The 18,930-nt window shown below is 45.2% G+C and overlaps 1 protein-coding gene across 8 annotated transcripts in view; it reads right to left on the reverse strand.

Moving 5' to 3' along the window:
* The window catches only part of GPR161 (G protein-coupled receptor 161), a 58,298-nt gene extending 41,513 nt beyond the window's left edge, over positions 1-16,785 (reverse strand). The window contains exons 1-3 of one of the 8 annotated variants that reach the window (XM_033198761.1): positions 16,389-16,785; positions 13,879-14,009; positions 7,504-7,596 (exon numbers count right to left, since the gene is read on the reverse strand). In XM_033198761.1, coding sequence (XP_033054652.1) covers positions 7,504-7,596; positions 13,879-13,894 — 109 coding nt within the window. In that variant the 5' untranslated portion in view covers positions 13,895-14,009; positions 16,389-16,785. Of the gene's footprint in view, positions 1-7,503; positions 7,597-13,878; positions 14,010-15,243; positions 15,710-15,733; positions 15,991-16,163 lie in introns of those variants that run through there. The other 7 variants (XM_033198762.1, XM_033198763.1, XM_033198764.1 and 4 more) reach the window with 7 other exon arrangements.
* Between the last annotated feature and the right edge of the window lie 2,145 nt (positions 16,786-18,930).

The following is an 18,930-nucleotide window of genomic DNA, read 5'->3' on the forward strand; positions in this document are numbered from 1 at the left end:
ATGCAGAACTGTGATTCAAATAAACCTCTTTCCTTTATAAATTACCCAGTTTCAGCTATTTCTTTATAGCAGTGTGAAAACGAACTAATACAGACAGTAAACTTTATGTTATGTGTATTTTACCATTATTTTAAAATTTTGGAAGAAAAAACATATCTAGGCATCTTCTGTTTAACTTCTCTGTCCCACAGGGATTGGAGAGTCATGAAATGAAGGAAGCCAGCTATTTCCACAGCTTCTCACCCATTGTTAGAGATAAGATCCTTAGAAAACATCTAGTCTAACCTCCTCCTGTAACATATGAGGAAACTAAGACCTTGTCTGGCATTAATTATTGCTCTCAAGGAACTAATACAGCAGTGACTTCCAAGGCTGAGGCCACTGAATAAAACCATTAATCATGCTGTGCCCACCCCAGCAAGTGGGACAACTCCCCAGGTGACATGGTAAAACAGAACTCTACTTTTTGTGAATCAACTCCCTCTGCAGTTTTTGTTGCGGCATGTAGGAAAATGTAAGGGACACGTAATCCTAAGCAAAGCTGGGCTCTCAACCATAGACGGTCAGTGAATTTTTAAAAGGACAACTGGCCTCTCTCCCAGGTCTCCACCTCTTACATTAAAAGCTGTCTTCACCTCTTCATGTTTCCCAGTCAGCACAGACAGCAGAGGTCCATGTCAGCCTCCTAGAAAATCCACAAGCAACTAGCAGGACTCGTGATGAAGACAGCTCACGCTGGGGAGAGTCTCAGGCCCCAAGAGGAAAGCGCTTTAGGAATAGAGAAGAAAAAACAGCTGGGGATCCACACAGCTTTCTGTGACAGCTTTAGCAACCTGAAGATCAAGCAAGTCCTCATAGAAATCACTGTTTGAGCTGCACATTAGGCAGGGATTTTTTCCTCTGGTAGCCCGCTGGCTGCCCCAGCCTCAACCACGTCATTCCCTCAGTGGGAGAGGGCAGAAATTCCAGCCCTTCCAGAGCAGGCTTGAGGAAGCCTCCAGACACTGGCCCATGGCCTGGGCTCCCAGCAAATCCCCGAGGTGAAGCTGGGTCACAAAAGATCAGAACTGCCCAAGGCTGTTGCAAGTCTGTTTGGCGCTGCTGCCAGAAGTGGCTGTGGTGCTTCAACAGGCAACTGTGCCAGGAGCCTCTGCTCAGATGGAGAGAAGCCAGTGCCACTCCCTGGAGCTCCAGACTTCTACCTCCGACCAACATCTCCACCTGCATGTCACAGGCATTGCAAGCCTGTGTCCAAAACCAGATTTTGAGTCTTTCACCTCTCAAGCTGCTCTTCCTGTGTTCCTCCTCATTCCACGTGCACCAGCCCATCCTTCCAGCTGTGCAGGCCCTAGACTATGGAGTCACTCCTGGCTCCTCATTCTCTCATGTCCCGGACTTAGTCCATTAGCAAATCTACTGGCTCTAGGTTTGAAAAGCATCCAGAAATCACCTTTGTCTTACCATTCTCTGCTACCACCACTCTGGACCAGGCTACATTATATCTTCTCTGGATTATTAAAATAGCTTCCCACGAATCCTCCTGCTTCCACCCTTCCCCTTTTCTCAATACAGCAACCACAGTGAACCTGTTAAAACAGACATCAAAACAAATCACGGCTTTGCTCAAAACCATAAAAGGATTCCCATGTCACTTAGAGCAAGCCCAAAGTTGTTACCTAGACCTGCAGCTCCCTCCAGGGCCTGGCTCTCCATTACCGCTCCAATCTCATAATAAAAATTACCTTTGATTCTACTCCAACATACTAGTCTCCTCACTATTTCTGAAACCCATCAAGCACATTTCCAGCTCGGGGGCTTTGCACTTGCTGTTTCCTATGCCCAGAATGCCCTTACCTTTAACTCACCTTTTCAGCAGAGCCTTCCCCATCCATACTATGTAACACTTCATACCCACTCCAACACTTCCTGGTCCATCCCCTTCTTTGCTTTTTGTCCTTAGCACATGTGTGTGTCCTTGCTAATGTCTTACTCTTTCACAAGACTGTAGGTTCCATGAGGGTGAGGAAATTTTGGTCTGTAAATTTTCTAATCAGCACCTAGAAAAGTGCCTGGCACATCGTAGATGTTCAATAATTGTGATGAATAAACATAGAAACAATGAGACACTAGACACCTTGACACACTAGGCATTTCCTGTTTACTCTACAGAAGAGTAGCAGACACTATTCATTATCCAGCCAACATCCATTCTCCTCTTCTATCAAAAGAACCCTGATTTCATGTGGGGTACCAAATGTGCCTACAAAAATATACTGGCTTGGTTCAGGAATGGTGGCTCATGCATATAATCCCAACACTTAGGGAGGCCAAGGCAAGAAAACTGCTTGAGCTCAGGAGTTCAAGAGCAGTCTGGAAAACACAGTAAGATCTTGTATCTGCTAAAAACCAAAGAAAGAAACAAAGAATTAGCCAGGCATGATAATACACACCTGTAGTCCCAGCTAATCAGGAGGCTGAGGGAGGAGGATCGCTTGAGCCCAGAAGGTCAAGGCTGCAGTGATCTATGATTGTACCACTACACCCCAGCCTGGGCAACAAAGCAAGAGCCTGTCTCAAAAAAATTACACACACACACACACACACACACACACACACACACACACTTGCTTGCATGGAAGCTGGAGTGGCCGTTAGACCCAGTCTACAAAGTGGCGGAAAGCCATTCTCCAATACAAAGGGACAGACTCAGCTGTGGCTTTTACCCTACTCCTTTCCCTTTCTCCTGACTGGAACTCAAAGTCAATGCTTGAAGGTGAATGTGATTTTTTGGTCATGTAGCTGTAAGTCCCATGCAATAGAAAACAGAAAATCCCTAAGGTGAAGCTGGGTCACAAAAGATCAGAACTGCCCAAGGCTGTTCCAAGTCTGTCTGATGCTGAAGCAGCCCAAGCTACCTAATGAAATGTGAAGTCACTACACCCAACCCCAGCTAGTTAACCCCTTTTTGGTTAAGTCCTGTAGCAGGGTTGCCTTCGCATGTTGTGAAAAGCAATCCTAACTTGACACACAGGTTGAAAATGAGAAGAGAGGCCGGGCGCGGTGGCTCAAGCCTGTAATCCCAGCACTTTGGGAGGCCGAGACGGGCGGATCACAAGGTCAGGAGATCGAGACCACCCTGGCTAATACGGTGAAACCCCATCTCTACTAAAGAATACAAAAAAAAAAAAAACTAGCCGGGCGACGAGGCGGGCGCCTGTAGTCCCAGCTACTTGGGAGGCGGAGGCAGGAGAATGGCGTAAACCCGGGAGGCGGAGCTTGCAGTGAGCTGAGATCCGGCCACCGCACTCCAGCCTGGGCGATAGAGCCAGACTCCGTCTCAAAAAAAAAAAAAAAAAAAAAAAAGAGAAGAGAGGTGCTGAGGAAGGCAAACTGTGCTGTGATAAATATGATGATGCAGTCAGCTCAGCTGCTGGTAAGGATTGGTGCCACCACGTCTTCATCTGCCCATCCATCTCCTTCTCCTGTCCACCCTGTCCCATTCTCCTCAACCCCCAGTTTAAACACTGCTGCAACCCTAACTCGTATTCCTTTTCCCATGATAACTCCAAATAAAATCGAACATTCTAATCATTGGAAGAAGAGGGTGTCCAGTTACAATTTCCCTTTCAAAAATGCACTAACACTCAAGCTAATCCTCAGGAAATGCTCCATTCTAGATAGCCGAGTTTTCTGAATTGGTCGAGTTTTATTAATACCACCCTGAAACTACCAAAACTCTTTAAGTCTTTAAGCAAAATTCATGAAAATCTATCACACATTTTTCTGTATTTTAAAATAAGGTATACAAAACATAATTTTCACAATAATTTGAGGTCATTAAATGCCAAGATACGTGGAACTTTGACTTGGGAAAAACCTTAGAGAGCAATTCTAATGGGAGCATTTTCTTCTGGAACCTCGGAGAAGGTTGTTAGCTTGCCCACAGTCACTCAGCCAGTGGGTTATCACAGTGAGTCATTATTATATGATCCAAAACACTGTGATTCCCTCAAGACTGGTAAAGGTCGTTTATATGGTTTGGGTATTTGTCCCCTGTAAATCCCATGTTGCAATGTGATCCCCAGTGTCGAAGGTATGGCCTAGAGGTGTTTGGGTCATGGGGGCAGGCTTGGTGCCATCCCCACAGTAGTAAGTTCTTGCTCTCTGAGCTCATGCAGAGGGTGGTACTCCTCCCATTGCTCTCCCGCTCCCTCTCAAGCTGTGTGCACGCCTGCTCCTCTTTTTGCCATGGGAGGCCTCACCAGAAGCAGATGCTGGCCCCATGCCTCTTGTCCAGTCTGGCAGAACCATAAGCCAAATAAATTCTTTTCCTTATAAATTACCCAGCCTCAGGTATTCCTGTATAGCAACACAAAATGGACTTATAACCAGAATGTTTTCCTCTTACATCAAATGTGTATTGCACATTCTCTGTCTCCTTTTTATACTTTCTCTGTAATTTCTTTCAACTTTCAGCTGCCCCTTTTCCCTATAAAAGTATACTTATCTGCAGTTTCCCTTGTCAAGCGTATTAAAGGTCTGCGTAAAGTAAAAGCTAGTATTATCCTGAGGGAGGGCTTCAGTGCAAAGTTCTCTGAGTACAGACTCTGTCAGACACAAGTCATTTCCTCCTGTGCCTTTGGGGAGGGCTGATTTGTTCCAGGAAACAGGCACCCTTGAAATAGTCTAGGGCCCAGAGTAGGACTTAATATGTTTTAAGTTATAGGAGGGAAACTGCTGAATTTAAACAAAAATTTAAACAAGACTGTTGAGTCCTGTTGGATTTTATACCATCAGAAAGGCCAATATGTAAATGCAGACAAATATGTTTTATACTGAAAGACTTTCATTAGAATCTTTCAAAAGGCCAACTCCAGAAAATATGAATTTTTTGGAAGAGACCATAGGTGTCAGTGCAGAAGATATTTGCACAGGCCTGCATAACATGTACAATTTCTTGATTATCTTGCTTCTCCCTTTTTTTCTTTTCCTTTTTTTTTTTTTTTTTGAGACAGTCAAACCCTGTCATCCAGGCTAGAGTGCAATGGCACAATCTCAGCTCACTGCAATCTCCGCCTCCTGGGTTCAAACGATTCTCCTGCCTCAGCCTCCCGAGTAGCTGGGACTACAGGTGTCCACCACCAGGCCCAGCTAATTTTTGTATTTTTAGTAGAGACAGGGGTTTCACCATGTTAGCCAGGCTGGTCTCAAACTCCTGACCTTGTGATCCACCCGCCTCAGTCTCCCAAAGTGCTGGGATTACAGGTGTGGGCCACCGTGCCCGGCTCTATTTTTATTTCCCCTATAAACTCTACTATGACACATCCTCTAAGTTAGGCATTCCCAAATCGTGGGTGGCAGCTACTGTGAAGGGTCTCCCAACCAAATATACCCCTAGCTGTCTGAAGACCAAATAAATGAGGTTGCACACATATGTAAACTATTATTCTGAAAATGTCTATAGATGCTATTGTGGTCAATAGAATTCAAATTCCTTGTTTATGTTGTCATTCACCCATAGCAGCTTTCTGTAACTGAGCATTTTCTCCAGTTGAAGTGACACTAAAGGGCAGGAGAGGATGCATGCAGCCTGAGAGAGCTCGGAGGTCACCACCATAAGCCATTCCCTACCCCGGCCACTCACCTCCTTGTTGCCACTTATTTGAACACCATCTATCTCTAGTCTACCTTAAGAACTCTGAAGAGGCCTTTGCCTTTCCAGGAAATGCTACCTCTACAATGACCCTTACCATCTCTTCCAGCCTACAGTTTGCTTTTTATATTTTAGTTATCCTTTCAGACATTCATGTCTTCTCATAACACAAGTATTGTTTTGTTTTGTTTTTTTGAGACAGGGTCTCGCTCTGTCACACAGCCTGGAGTGCAGTGGTGTGATCATAGCTCACTGCAGCCTCAAACTCCTGGACTCAGGTGACCTTCCCACCTCAGCCTCCCAAGTAGCTGAAACTACAGGTGTGTGCCACCACACCTAGCTAATTTTTGTATTGTTTTTGTAAAGAAGGGGTTTTGCTATATTACCCAGGCTGGTCTCAAACTCCTGGGCTCAAGCAATCTGCCCACAGTGGCCGCTCAAATTGTTGGGATTATAGGCATGAGTCACCACACCCGGCCATAATACAAGATTTTATTTTAGGTGAGGATGTTTTCTCTTCCAGAGCTTTTGAATGCTTCCTCAGTTTCCCCTTTGAATTCCCAACAGCACTCTGCATGTGGAGAAAACAAATATTTTATATTCCCCCTACACTAATATCCACTTAAACCTGATATCGAATAGAAAGAACATGGGCTTTGGAATCTTCACCAAACCCAGGTCTGAATTTCCTGTGACTGTGTGTGTGTCCCTTAATCTCTCTGAGACTCAATTTCTCCTAAGACAAAAAACAGAGTAGATATACCCTACTTTATATGACTGCCAAGAGGAATCTATGAGGTAATGAGGGTAAAAGTAGCAAGCAGAAAGTTGTCAGAAGATAAACTCAAGGAATGTTTATGAAAATTACTTAAGACATGAAAAGAAAACTCAATTCTTTTTTTCCCTTTCAAATTTTAATTAAAGCTGGCCAGGTGCAGTGGCTTACACCTATAATCCCAGCACTTTGAGAGGCCGAGGTGGGTGGATTGCCTAAGGTCAGGAGATTGAGACCAGCCTGACCAACATGGTGAAACCCCGTCTCTATTAAAAATACAAAAATTAGCTGGGCATGGTGGCAGGTACCTGTAATCCCAGCTACTCAGGAGGCTAAGGCAGGAGAATACTTGAACCTAAGAGGCAGGAGTTGCAGTGAGCCAAGATGGCGCCACTGCACTCCAGACTGGGTGACACAGTGAGACTCCATCTCATAAAAAAAAAAAAATAATAAAAATTTTTTTTAAAATTGTAGTTAAAGCCAAAAAGATTTCACTCAACTACTCTATTAGTCCATTTTTACACTGCTGATAAAAACATACCCAAGACTGGGAAGAAAAAGGTTTTACAGTTTAAGAAAAAGGACTTTACAGTTCCACATGGCTGGGAGGCAAGGAGGAGCAAGTCACATCTTACATGGATGGCAGCAGGCAAAAATTCCCATTTTTAAAACCATCAGATCTCATGAGAGTCATGTACTATGAGAACAGCACAAGAAAGACCCGCCCACTCCCATAATTCAATCACCTCCCACTGGGTTCCTCCCATGACACATGGGAATTGTGGGAGTTACAATTCTAGATGAGATTTGGCTGGGAACACAGCCAGAGCATATCAACTACTTGTTGATAAGGAAGAGATGAAATGGAAGACAGAAAAGATGCATTGCAAGAGAATGCAAAATGGAAGTGTCTTTGACTCCGTAAGGGGTTCAGGGCCTCAAGATTTGAAGCCCCACTATAGGAAGATGCCCCCTCCCAGAACTGGGCTGCTTCAGCTACCACACAGATGCTCAGGCTGAGGGTTGTGGGCACCCAGGTAAGCAGCTGACTGAGAAAGATGAAATTTTAATTTACCTCCACCTGTAACTGTGGGGCTGATATTCCATGCTTCCTTTGGCTCAAAACCCCTTCCCTGAAATTGCATGTATTTTCTTTTAAGCAGAAGAGCTGAAATGACATAAGTGAAAATAATGAGGTTAGCTGGGAAGGGTCTGAAAATGTCCAAGCAGAAGACACTAGATAACTATCAAACCCACTCCCTACCCCACTATCCTACATCACTAGTTTTCAACCCCCCTTCTCCAGATCCCGCACATCTGGAAATGCCTGGAGACATTTTTGGTTGCCACACCTTGGGGATACTATTGGCATCTAAGGCTGGGGATGTTGCTGAACATTTTACAATATACAAGATAGCTCCCAACAACAAAAGAATTATCTGGTCAAAAATGTCAATAGTGCCGAGGTTGAGAAAACCCGCTCTAAGTGAACAATTTGGGTTCATTCTTCTCATCCTGTTTTTTACTGTATGTACTTAATAAACAGATCAAGAAAAATAAAACAAGCCCTTCCATAAACAAAAACATACACATGCTCTGAGAAGACAAGAGATGGAAGCTGTGCTGAGAACAAGACTGAGATGATTACTTCTATCACAAGATAAACAATAACGACTACGTGAATTGGTTTTTACCCTTAATTATTTTTTATTTATTATCCTCATCGAGCCAGGCAAACCAAGCCCATATTGCTAAAACGGAGAATATTATTTTTAAACAGTTAAAAGGAGTACATTTTTTTTCTGATGGCCATATGTGAGACAGATGCCTTAGGCACAGGGCTGTCCCCTCCCTCCCTCACCATGATAGCCACACTGCCACTGGTTTCTGGACACTCCTATATTCTTGTTTTCCCATTCCTCACTGAGCTACACAAAATACGTTTACTGAAGAGCTGCTCTGTGCCCAGCTCGACTCTATAGCTGGGACATAGCCCTGAACAAGACATGCTCAAATCTCTCCTATCCAGAAGCTTACATTTTGGAGGTGGGGACACAGACAGTAAATAAATAAATTTAAAAAATAGGAAACAATTCTGGGTAGTAGGTGCAGTAAAGAAAGATCAAACAGGGTAAGTGGAGAGGGAATGGGTGTCTGGGTTGGGGGTGGGTCATCAGGGAAGGCTCTCCGAGGACATGACATTTGAGCAGAGACCAGAAAATGATGCGAGGGAATCTCGGGCAGGCCAGGGAAGAGCCCTTGCAAAGGCCCTGAGGCTGGAATGAGCTCGGCGTGTTTAAGGATTAGCAAGAAAGCTGGAGAGGAGTGAGGAAGAGAACAGCAGACTTTGGAGACAGTCGGGAGCCAGATTACAAAAAGCACTGCAGGTGTGGAGAAAGAGTATGGATTGGATTCTACGTGTGAGAGGAAGCCACTGGAGAGACATGACTGACGTTTTCAAGAGGTCACTGTGCCTGCTGCTGGGTGAAGGGTGGACTGCAGGGGGCAAGCGTGGAGGCAGGGACCCCAGTTAGGAGGCCACCGCTGTGGCCCAAGTGGAGACAAAGGCTTGGACCAGGGTCATGGTAACAGAGATGTTAAGAAATGTTTAGAATCACTAATCTCCTTAAAGATGCCAACATTTTGGAGTTAAAAGAGGCCTTCAAAGTAACTCATTCTAGTCTATCATTTTACAGATGACAAAATGAAAGCCCAAAGGGCTGAAATGAGTTACCCACAGTCATAGACCTAACTACTGACAAAGCACACATTTCCTGACTGCCATCACTACACCTCTGCCCTTACCTGGCCAACCCAGGGGTGAGGTGGGCAATGCAGACAGGTAAGCACAGGAATCCTCTAGAGGGTAGTCCTAGCCAAGGTCAAAATAAATGACTCTTTGCTTTGGGCAAGGTCACCATAACATCCTAGCCAAACCCAATAGGCCCTTATTGAGCTCTCGGCAGCATCTGACACTTCTGACTCCTTTCATTTTTTTGAGACTCCCTCTTCCCTTGTCTCCCCTGAGCTCCTCTCTCCTGTCTCTCCATCCTTTGGTTCCCTGCCAGTCTTGCTTACTGCTAATCATCCTACCCTGTAAGTGCTGCAGTTTTCCAAGATGCCCTCTGGGGCACTATTTCTTCCTTTCTCATCTACAGAGGAAATTAACTGTCAGCCTCCTCAATATCTCTTACCCTTGTCCAGCAGTTGCTCCTCTGGAGACCCACCCTTTTCACACACCGCATCCATGTGGCTTCATGGATGGGGACACATGACCTATGCCTCGCCAATCAGCATCTTCCAACTTCCTCTGACGTAATGACAGTGTTGCTGAAACAGCTGGGAGGACAGTTCCCCTTTCACATTGGATTTGAACCTGCAGCTTTCCCCCTTGCCAGAGCTGCTTGGGATCACCACACAGAATCTTAGCAAAAAGAAAGGTCAAAAACCAGGGAGAAAATGGGTCCTCTTAAAAATCACTTGAACCCTGAACCCACACCAGAAGCCAAATACACTCAAGCATTTTAATGACACGAGCCAATAGCTTTCCTTTTTGCTTAAGTGGATTTGAACTGGATATTCTACCACTTGCAAAAGAAAGAGTCCTATCTGATAGCTCTTCTCGCTATATGCTCCCTCTCTATGCCCACTTAAACACTGATGACTCCAATACCTCCATGTATAGCCTAGAAACTCTTTGGTGCTCCAGATTCATATCCACCCACCTTGTAGATGTTGTCTCCCATATGTCACACTCAGGCACCTCAGATATAACATGCACAAAATGGAATTCACATCTCTGCTGCTACCATCCCACTATGCTATTCCTCATGTTTTTCTCTACCCTAGATAAAACATCACCACCCACCCAATCTCTCCGGAGAGAAGCCTAGGACATCCTAGGCCACTCCTTAAGGGAATCCTGATGGGGTTTAGGCCCTGACTGACACTTTCTGACTGTGTCACCATGGGTGTATTAATGAACATGTCTGAGCCGTGGATTTCCATACTGACTCTCTAGGATTGAATGAGATAACGTAAGCAATTGGTTCCATTTCCTATCACAGACTTCCAGTGCATCATTAGTTCTAAGTCAAAACTTCATCCTCACTGCCATTACCCCAGCTCAGAGCCTCACCATCTTTTCCCTGGACTACTAACAGGCGTTTCTCTCTTCTTCATATCTTCGATCTCACCCGCCCCGCACCAATGTCTCCTCCCAACTATTGCAGACTGATTGGCCCCTACACAGCCAGACCATTTCGTGCTATTCCCTGCCACCTGCAGAATTTATTCATTTGCAGATATCCTCTACCTCGACCATCCTGAATTGCTCACAGTTCTCCAAACACTCACTGTTGTTCTCAACTCCATGGCTCTGTACACTGTTCTCACCACCCAGAATGCCATCTCTCCCTCCTCACCCACCTGGAGAAGAGCTCATCCTTAAGACTTGGTTAGAAAAAGAAAAAATAAAAGTTACTATAAATGTCAAAGAAAGTATAGATTGGCTAAAGTGACAAGGAGGGAAAATACATAAAGGAAAAGCAGAAATTTAAAATATTTTTAAATGGAGAAAAGCAAAGAAAGAATGGAGAGAAAAGAGAAAATTTAGGAAAATGTACTCTTGAAATAGGAGGGGACTTCCTAAGCAAGACAGAAAACATGAAAACAAAGAAAAATGATAGAGATTTAACTTCATAAAACTTAAATACTTCTGGACAATCAAAGGTACAATAAGCAAAGTTGGGGAAGAAGACATAAAGATATTTGATTTATTAACAAGAAAGGGATTAAAGTCCAGAATTTAGAAAGAGCCTCACAAGTTGATGAAATTACAAACAACTCAGTTAAAAAAATTGGCAAAGAATTTGATGGAGGAATTAGAAGAAGTATAAGCAATCAATTTACGGTAAACTTGGAAGAATACATCAGCATTTAAAATGTACATAACTGGCTGGGCGCAGTAGCTCAAGCCTGTAATCCCAGCATTTTGGTAGGCCGAGGTGGGCAAATCCCCTCAGGTCAGGAGTTTGAGACCAGCCTCGCCAATATGGTGAAACTCCTTCTCTACTAAAAATACAAAAATTAGCCAGGCGTGGTGGCACACGCCTGTAATAAAAATAAAATGCACATAACTGATATAAAATGGTCTCGAAGATCTAGGTTAAACTTTTCTAATGCCCTATGTAGAACAGGGCATATAATATGCTATCATATTTATTTCTGAAAGAGAGAAAACAGAAGGTATATTTTTGGGTTTGTGTTGTTGTTGTTTGTTTGTTTTTTAAGACGGAGCTTTGCTCTTGTTGCCCAGGCTGGAGTGCAATGGCACAGTCTCGGCTCACTGCAACCACTGCCTCCAGGGTTCAAGCCATTCTCCTGCCTCAGCCTCCCAAGTAGCTGTGATTACAGGTGTCCACCACCATGCCTGGCTAATTTTTGTATTTTTAGTAGAGATGGGGTTTCACCATGTTGGTCAGGCTGGTCTTGAATTCCTGACCTCAGATGATCTGCTGCCTCAGTCTCCCAAAATGCTGGGATTACATACAGGCATGAGCCACTGCGCCCAGCCGAGAAGGTACATTTTATTTGCTTGCAGGTGCATGGACTATTTCTGAAAGAATGCACAAAAACTGGTAAAATTAGTTACATCCAAAAAAGGAAAAAGAGGGCTAGGAAAGAGGAGTGGGAGGGAGACATTGCCTTTTATAACTTTTGAATGCTATACCTTTCCAATTCACTACTTATTCTCAAACAAATAACCTTAAATAAATACTGTAAATAATTCAGTCTCTTTTTCTACACAATCTTCCAGACCTAACTAAACAAAGAGAACTCTGCGTAAATAACCACTTAAAATGTACATTTCCTTTGATCCACAAATCTCACATCCAGGAAAAATTTTTACCCAGAAATACCGTACATGTACACAGATAAAGATACACAGAAAATCTAGATTAAGTTGGAAGCCAATCTAAGAGTCCATCAATAGGGGAATGTTTAAATAATTTATAGGGAACTGACACTATGAAATACTATGTTATTATTAAAAAGAATGAAGTACAATGTATCTGTTATTGTTACTGAATGACTTCTAAGTCATACTGTTAAATCAAAAAAGTAAACCACAGAGCATTATTATATAAACCCCATTTATGTTTTTATTTTTTTTAACAGAGTCTTACTATGTTGTCCATGCTGGACTTGAACTCTTAGGCTCAAGCAATCCTCCCACCTCAGTCCCAAGTAACTGGGACTACAGGTGTGCACCACCATGCCCAGCTTCATTTATGTATTTTTTCAAGTATATTCAATATATTCAGGTTGGTCCTAAAGTCAGAAATGTAAATAATACTATTTTATCATGTTTTATATAATATCAATAAACTATATATTCGTCTATGTTTCCAGGCTTGGTGAGCGTATTGAGCACATTGAAAAAGAGCTAAAAAGATAGACATTTACAGTGGTTATCTCAAAGGTAGGGAGAAGGAATAGAGAAGAGGTGGAAGGGAATTTAATTTATTTTCCTAAATGTTACTATGTTTTAAAAAATATTTTACAGCTCTTAGTTTTGAAAAATTACTATATTCCATGAATGCTTTACATTATTTACCTAAGGTCACAAGTTTATAAGGGGCAGGGCTGGGAGGTAGGTTGACTTCAGATCGTGCTCTTAACACAGTGTTCTCTCACCCATTGCTTGAGTATAAAACAAACACAAACCAAAATAAAATTGAAATATACCTCCTCATGTTTTACCCCTGGCCAACCGCAAATTCTTTCATGCTCCAGCACTCCCTAAACATATTTGCCATGAATGCCGTCCTCTCCCCTGCTGAGCACATAAAATGTGCAAGGAAATAGATTAAAACTAGTTGTAAGCCTTTTCTCTTGGTGTAGAAACAGAATCATAGATGAGTACTGGGTGAATGAATGAAGTATGGAGTCATAAAGTCAATCCCTCCTCCAAACTCCAAGTAGCACTGATAGCTATCTCTAGTTCTGTTGATGTTTTTTGTTCTTATAGAAAAACAGCAAGAAGACACCATTTCTCCCCTGCTGCCATGCTTTACTGCATCTCAGAATGACAGTCAGTGCTTCCCAAGGTCTCACACAGAAGATGCAAACGGGCGGTCTGCAGGTCACAAGCAGCTTGCACACATAATTTGGTTAAACTGCATGCACATTTTAAAAAAATGTTGTGAATCAGTTGCTATCTTTAAAAACATATGAAGCTTTTTTTCCGTAAAAATTTACAGCTTCCCCCAAAACTAAGATCAGGCAACCATGTGATGGAGCCCTACCGCACCTGCAGCTGCCACCTTACTGGAGACAGGCTTAGCAGCACACAGCTCCCACTCAGCCCTCCTGTCCACCAGCCTCCTGCACTCAGGCTTCCTGACTGGTCCCGACTGGCAGTGGAGTTTACACCACAGAACTGTACCTCCTCTTGCTGACATTTAGGTCAGCTCCAGTTCAGCCCATTCTGTCTTCCTCAGAACCCAAACAGAGAGCTCACAGCCCTCTGATCACACAGTGCTCCTTCACCTCTCAGAGGACTCCCAGCGGACCAGGCTGCAACACAAAGAGAATGGTTTGGATATCGTTGCGGCCTTGGATTTAGTTCCAAAATGTCAAGCAAGCCTCTTAATGAGGGGTCTCTATTCTTGATGTTATGGTGGTGGAGCTACAGGGCAGGGAGAAGCCCTGAGTTAAAGGACCCACCTGTGTGCCATCAGGAAACCACGTGAAAAGCATTACCAAGGCAAAAGATGTGAGTTCAATCTGGGCTGCTTATTTAGCTGGGCAAGAATGCTTCATCTCTCCTGAGCCTCAGTTTCCTCACCTATCAAATGGGCTAGCAGAGCTTCACAAGGCTGTTGTGTGAATGAAGAAGTGTATACGAAAGTGCTTGTAAGCACCTGACAAGTATAAAATAAGACAGGTGTGGAGGAGGACAGGGAGAGGTGCTCTGGAAGAAGTAACAGAAATGGGTCCATGGATTCCAGTTACAGTTGAAGAGCCTCTTTCTCTGTGACCTGAGGTCCCTCCCACTTCCTCTTTCTGCCCTGAGGGCCTGAAAAATGCCTCTCTTCACTCGCTCCCAGTAGCTGCAGTAAAATAGATTACTAGGGAAAACCGCCTATTCCCCTGAAGCAGTAGCTCTCCAGAACTCATCTGGAGGTCCAGGTCACTAGGGGAGAAGAGGCCAGACTGAATCCACGCCTGGCTCCACGGAGGAGCCACAAGGATGGCCATCCTCCCCCAGCCCCTAGCACGCTGAGACAGGCTCACCTGAGGTTATCAGTGTCTCCACTGGACAATCAAGGAACTGAGGTTCTTTCCCTCCAAAACCACACACACCTCCTCACGGCTTCACAGGGAGGTGGATCAAATGACCTGCTCTTGAAAGCACTTTGCAAAAGGGATGAAAGGTACAATAACGAGCAAAAATAGCCTCCAAGATGTGATATAAAGCGATGCCAATGCGCAGCTGTGTGGTTACTGGTAAGCAGATCTCCGGGAAGCACAGGAGACACCCCACTTATCCAACAGACGTTCTCATCCCATATGCCTTTGTCCAAAGGTTGCATGGGGGTTAAGCTTGGCCCAGAAGGCGCCGAGGGCTGGTCAAGTCCTCCCCTTTCCAAGAACCAGCCGAATCTCCCTCCCGCAGATCTGAGAGGCAGATCTGAGAGGTAGAGCCGCTCACCCCGCGGCGCCGGGCCACTTCTGGGCGCGCCATCCGCCGTCCGCCCAGGCTCGGGGAGACAGCGCCCTGAGTCCTGGCTGGGAGAAGGTTGCTCACCTGGTCCTCACGGATTCCAGCCGAGGGTCGTGACCGCTTCTCCCCACACCCTTTGCCCTGAGCGGGTCGTGAAGTCTCTCGGCCCCAGGGGGCGCGGCCCGCATCGGCAGAGTCCCGGGCACGCACCTACGCCCTTCCATCCAGCGGACTGGGTAGGGGGCCTGGGGCGGCGCCGGAGAAACGGGGAAGGGCTGCACCCAGTAGAATGGGGTGGGCCTCTCAGAAGACCCAGGCCGCAGGGGAGGGGCGCGCCCCCAACATCTTCCCACAAAGAGCTCCAGCTCTCCAAAGCAAGGCGCAGTACGGCCGGAGGACAGCCCCAACCTCTGAGAGGGGCGCAAGGAGAAGGGGAGCGCCGTGGGGGCGGGGACCCTTCCCGGCCCGCGCCCTGAGCCCTCAGCCCCGCACAATGAGTTTAGCCCGGCTCCATCCCGACCTCCACCTCCGCCCGGGCCCGGGCCCGTGACCGCGTCCCACGCCGGGTGCTCACCGAGGAGCCGCTGCCGCGGCAGCTCAGGCCCCGGCCCAGCCGCCTCCCCGCCTCGGCCACCGCCGCCGCCGCTTCCTTCCTCCCCGCCGCGCTCCGGGACTGGAGGTTTCGGGTTTCAGCCCGCCGAGCCCCGCTTCGCTCCTCCCGCGGGCCAGCCACCAGCACGCGGACCCGGGCGAACGCAGGCCAAGTAACTTTGCGGCGCCGGCGCCCCGCCTTCCTCACGCCCGGCCGGGCCCCTCCGGCCCCCAAAGCCCCGAGCCGCCTCCCCGCGCCCCGCACCGCCCCGCCCCGCTCCGCGCGGCTCCCGGCGCCCCTCCCCACCCGCGCCCCTTCCTTCGCGTCCGCCCGCTCGCCCGCCCTCCCGGCTGCTGCTTTCCCATTTCTTCCCACGAACAGCCTCGGCTGCTGCTCTTTGTCTCGCCCTTACCCTCTCGGCTCGCCCCACTTTTCTCCTGAAAACCTTTGTGGTCCCTAACTCAGGCCTTCCCTGTTCTCGTTCTTCCGTCCCAGTTCCAGCCGCTGGGACGTCCCCTTTTCCATGTCTCTCTCCATCACACAGACACTTTCAGATTCTTCCCGCAGGCTCCACACAGTCCCATTCTCCTCCTCCAGTCCCGCCGTGGAAGATCCTGGTATCGCCTTTGCTGCTCACCTTTCATTCATCCAGCCGACGGGCACGAGCATGCATCTGCGTCCTGCCAGGCTCTGTCCCGGGCTCTGTGAATACCACAGTGAATCCGCCCCGAAGCCAGCCCCAGGGAGTGGGGAGTGGACGTAAACAGGTCTTCACACTGCTGCCCTGCACTCCCTCGGAACCAAAAGGCTAGGGAGCAGTCATCACAAAACAAAGAGCGGGCGCTGTCAGCTCGGGGGACAGAACAGTTCCTTCTCAGAATGTTTGTTTTCCCTCTCTCACTCCCCACTTTCCCTGCCCGTCTCCAGCCTCCTACGTTTTCTATGCAGCAGTCTTAATAAGGGGATGAAAAGTTGAAGCACAGAGTAGAACTGCTAAAAAAGGAAAGAAGGAAGGACAAACAGGGCAACAAAATAATCAGGTAAGAAGTTACAAAGCCCAAGTTCACTAAACTTCAGCAAAAGAAAAAAAAAAAGACAAAAAAAAAAAAAAACCCTGGCACTGTGCTTACAGCCGGATTCACATTCCTCTGAAATCCATCTGCTTTGATAAATACATTAATTATTCCCTTGTCTACAGATTGACACTGTGGGAGATGCTTCCTTATTATTAATATTATTGGGCCACTGAGGCACCATTTAGAACAGTAATTTACTGTCTGGCACCTGTCAAACACCCACATTGCTCAAGGGACAAATGGGATAATGGGAAGAAAAAAGTAAATGGATGCCTTAATATTCCTATGGGATAAATGCTTTATTTGGTCAAAAACTGGAAGCTGACACTCCACTTAGAGTCTAGGTCACCCGGCAAGCCAGACCCTTGAAGGAGCTTAAAGCTTTCTGTTCTTAAGAGTGTTTTAGACACTTATTTTGAAATCCCTGTTATTTATTTAATTTACACTGGCTCAGCTGTCCGCTAAGCTCTATGAGCCTGAGGGAGTGAGTTAACCTTCCTGAGTCTCAGCTTATTCATATACAAAATGGGGATACTCATACCTTCCTATCTGTAGAGTTGAAAAGGTCAAATGAGGTTCATGTAACTAAATCACCAGTGTCATAAATTCGGAGAACTAAACCCTTTTGAAAATTGGTATTCACGAAAGGTCTGAAAATATATGCCACGGACTGGCATGGCAAGAATGAGAGTAAAAAATAAACAGTTAACTGCTGTTTTGGCTCCATACCCATCCATGATGCAAAAGATGTCCTTCATACTGAGCAACCTTTTCCCATACTTACTCTATTTCATTTTGAACTCTTCAACAGAAGACATTTTTTTTTCTCCTGCTGCTCATTATCAAATACATTATTTATCACAAAGATTTTTCTTTTTTCTGAGCTCATAAGCTCAGAACTTACTGTGCATTCAGGGATAGAAATTGCTGCCAACAAATGCATTTTCAATTGCTCTCTTAAGATTTTTTTTTCCCTTCTGGAGCTAATATTGAGCTATGAGTGAATTCAGTCAGATGCAGAGAAAACAGACAAATTGTTATTATTTCACTGTATATCATTGTATAGGTGATAATTGTGAAAAACGTGACTGATTTTGTGCAAGAATGTATTTTTTTTTAGAAAAAGAGAAAGATACACACTAATTCTCCTTTCCCAAATTAGTTTAATAAACCATTCTGTTTTAGAGACATCCACAAAGACTTATAAACTAAAATGAGAGGCCTTGTCCAACTGAACCTCACATGTGTGTTGAATAATTTATATATGAAACATGTTTTATGTAAAATATCATTTCAGTCTAGCAGTCCACATAAAACTGGTGAAAGCAAAATTGTGAAGTATGCTATTTGTTCCACATGGAATGTTATTTCCCCCACTCTTTTACAGGTCAAGCCCTTCCTACCCTTCACATCTCAGCTTAAATGTCACCTCCTCAGAGAAGTCTTCCCTGACCAATCTCTCCTTTTTTTGATTAGAGATGGGATCTTGCTATGTTGCCCAGGCTTGTCTTTAACTCCTGGGCTCAAGCTATCCTTTCACCTTGGCCTCCCAAAGTGCTGGGATTATAGATGTGAGCCACTGCACTCAGCCCCTGACCAATCTAAAAGAAATTCTCTGATCTCTGCTCTTTCTCTCTCATAGCTCTCTTCTTTTTCTACATACAATGTATCCAAATTTATAAAATATGTATCAATTTTTCTATTGATTTGTTTACAGTACGCCTCCACTGATAGAATGGTAAAACCATTTGACCTCAGATGAAGACTTCCCTGAAACTGGTGCGCCACTGGGCTGATCAGAAACAAGAGCCTATATATATATTTATTTATTTATTTATTAATCAGTGTGGGTTTATTTCTCTGTTGGAACAGAAAGCATCTAACTCAGTGGTTCTTAACATGACATTTTGGAAGGTATTTTGGGTTTGTCACAATGATTAGAGGACACCCCAGGCATTTATTGGGTGGGGCCCAGGATATCAGACATCTTGCAGTACATGAAATAGTCCTACACAAAAAGAACAGTTCCTCTCACACGTGACAATAAAAACTGTCCGTACTTTTCTAAGTCTGAAACAAATTATTTTACACATACGCACGGAG

The sequence above is a fragment of the Trachypithecus francoisi genome, unplaced genomic scaffold, assembly GCF_009764315.1.
Source record: "Trachypithecus francoisi isolate TF-2019V2 unplaced genomic scaffold, Tfra_2.0 Lachesis_group5, whole genome shotgun sequence".
Lineage (NCBI taxonomy): Eukaryota > Metazoa > Chordata > Mammalia > Primates > Cercopithecidae > Trachypithecus > Trachypithecus francoisi.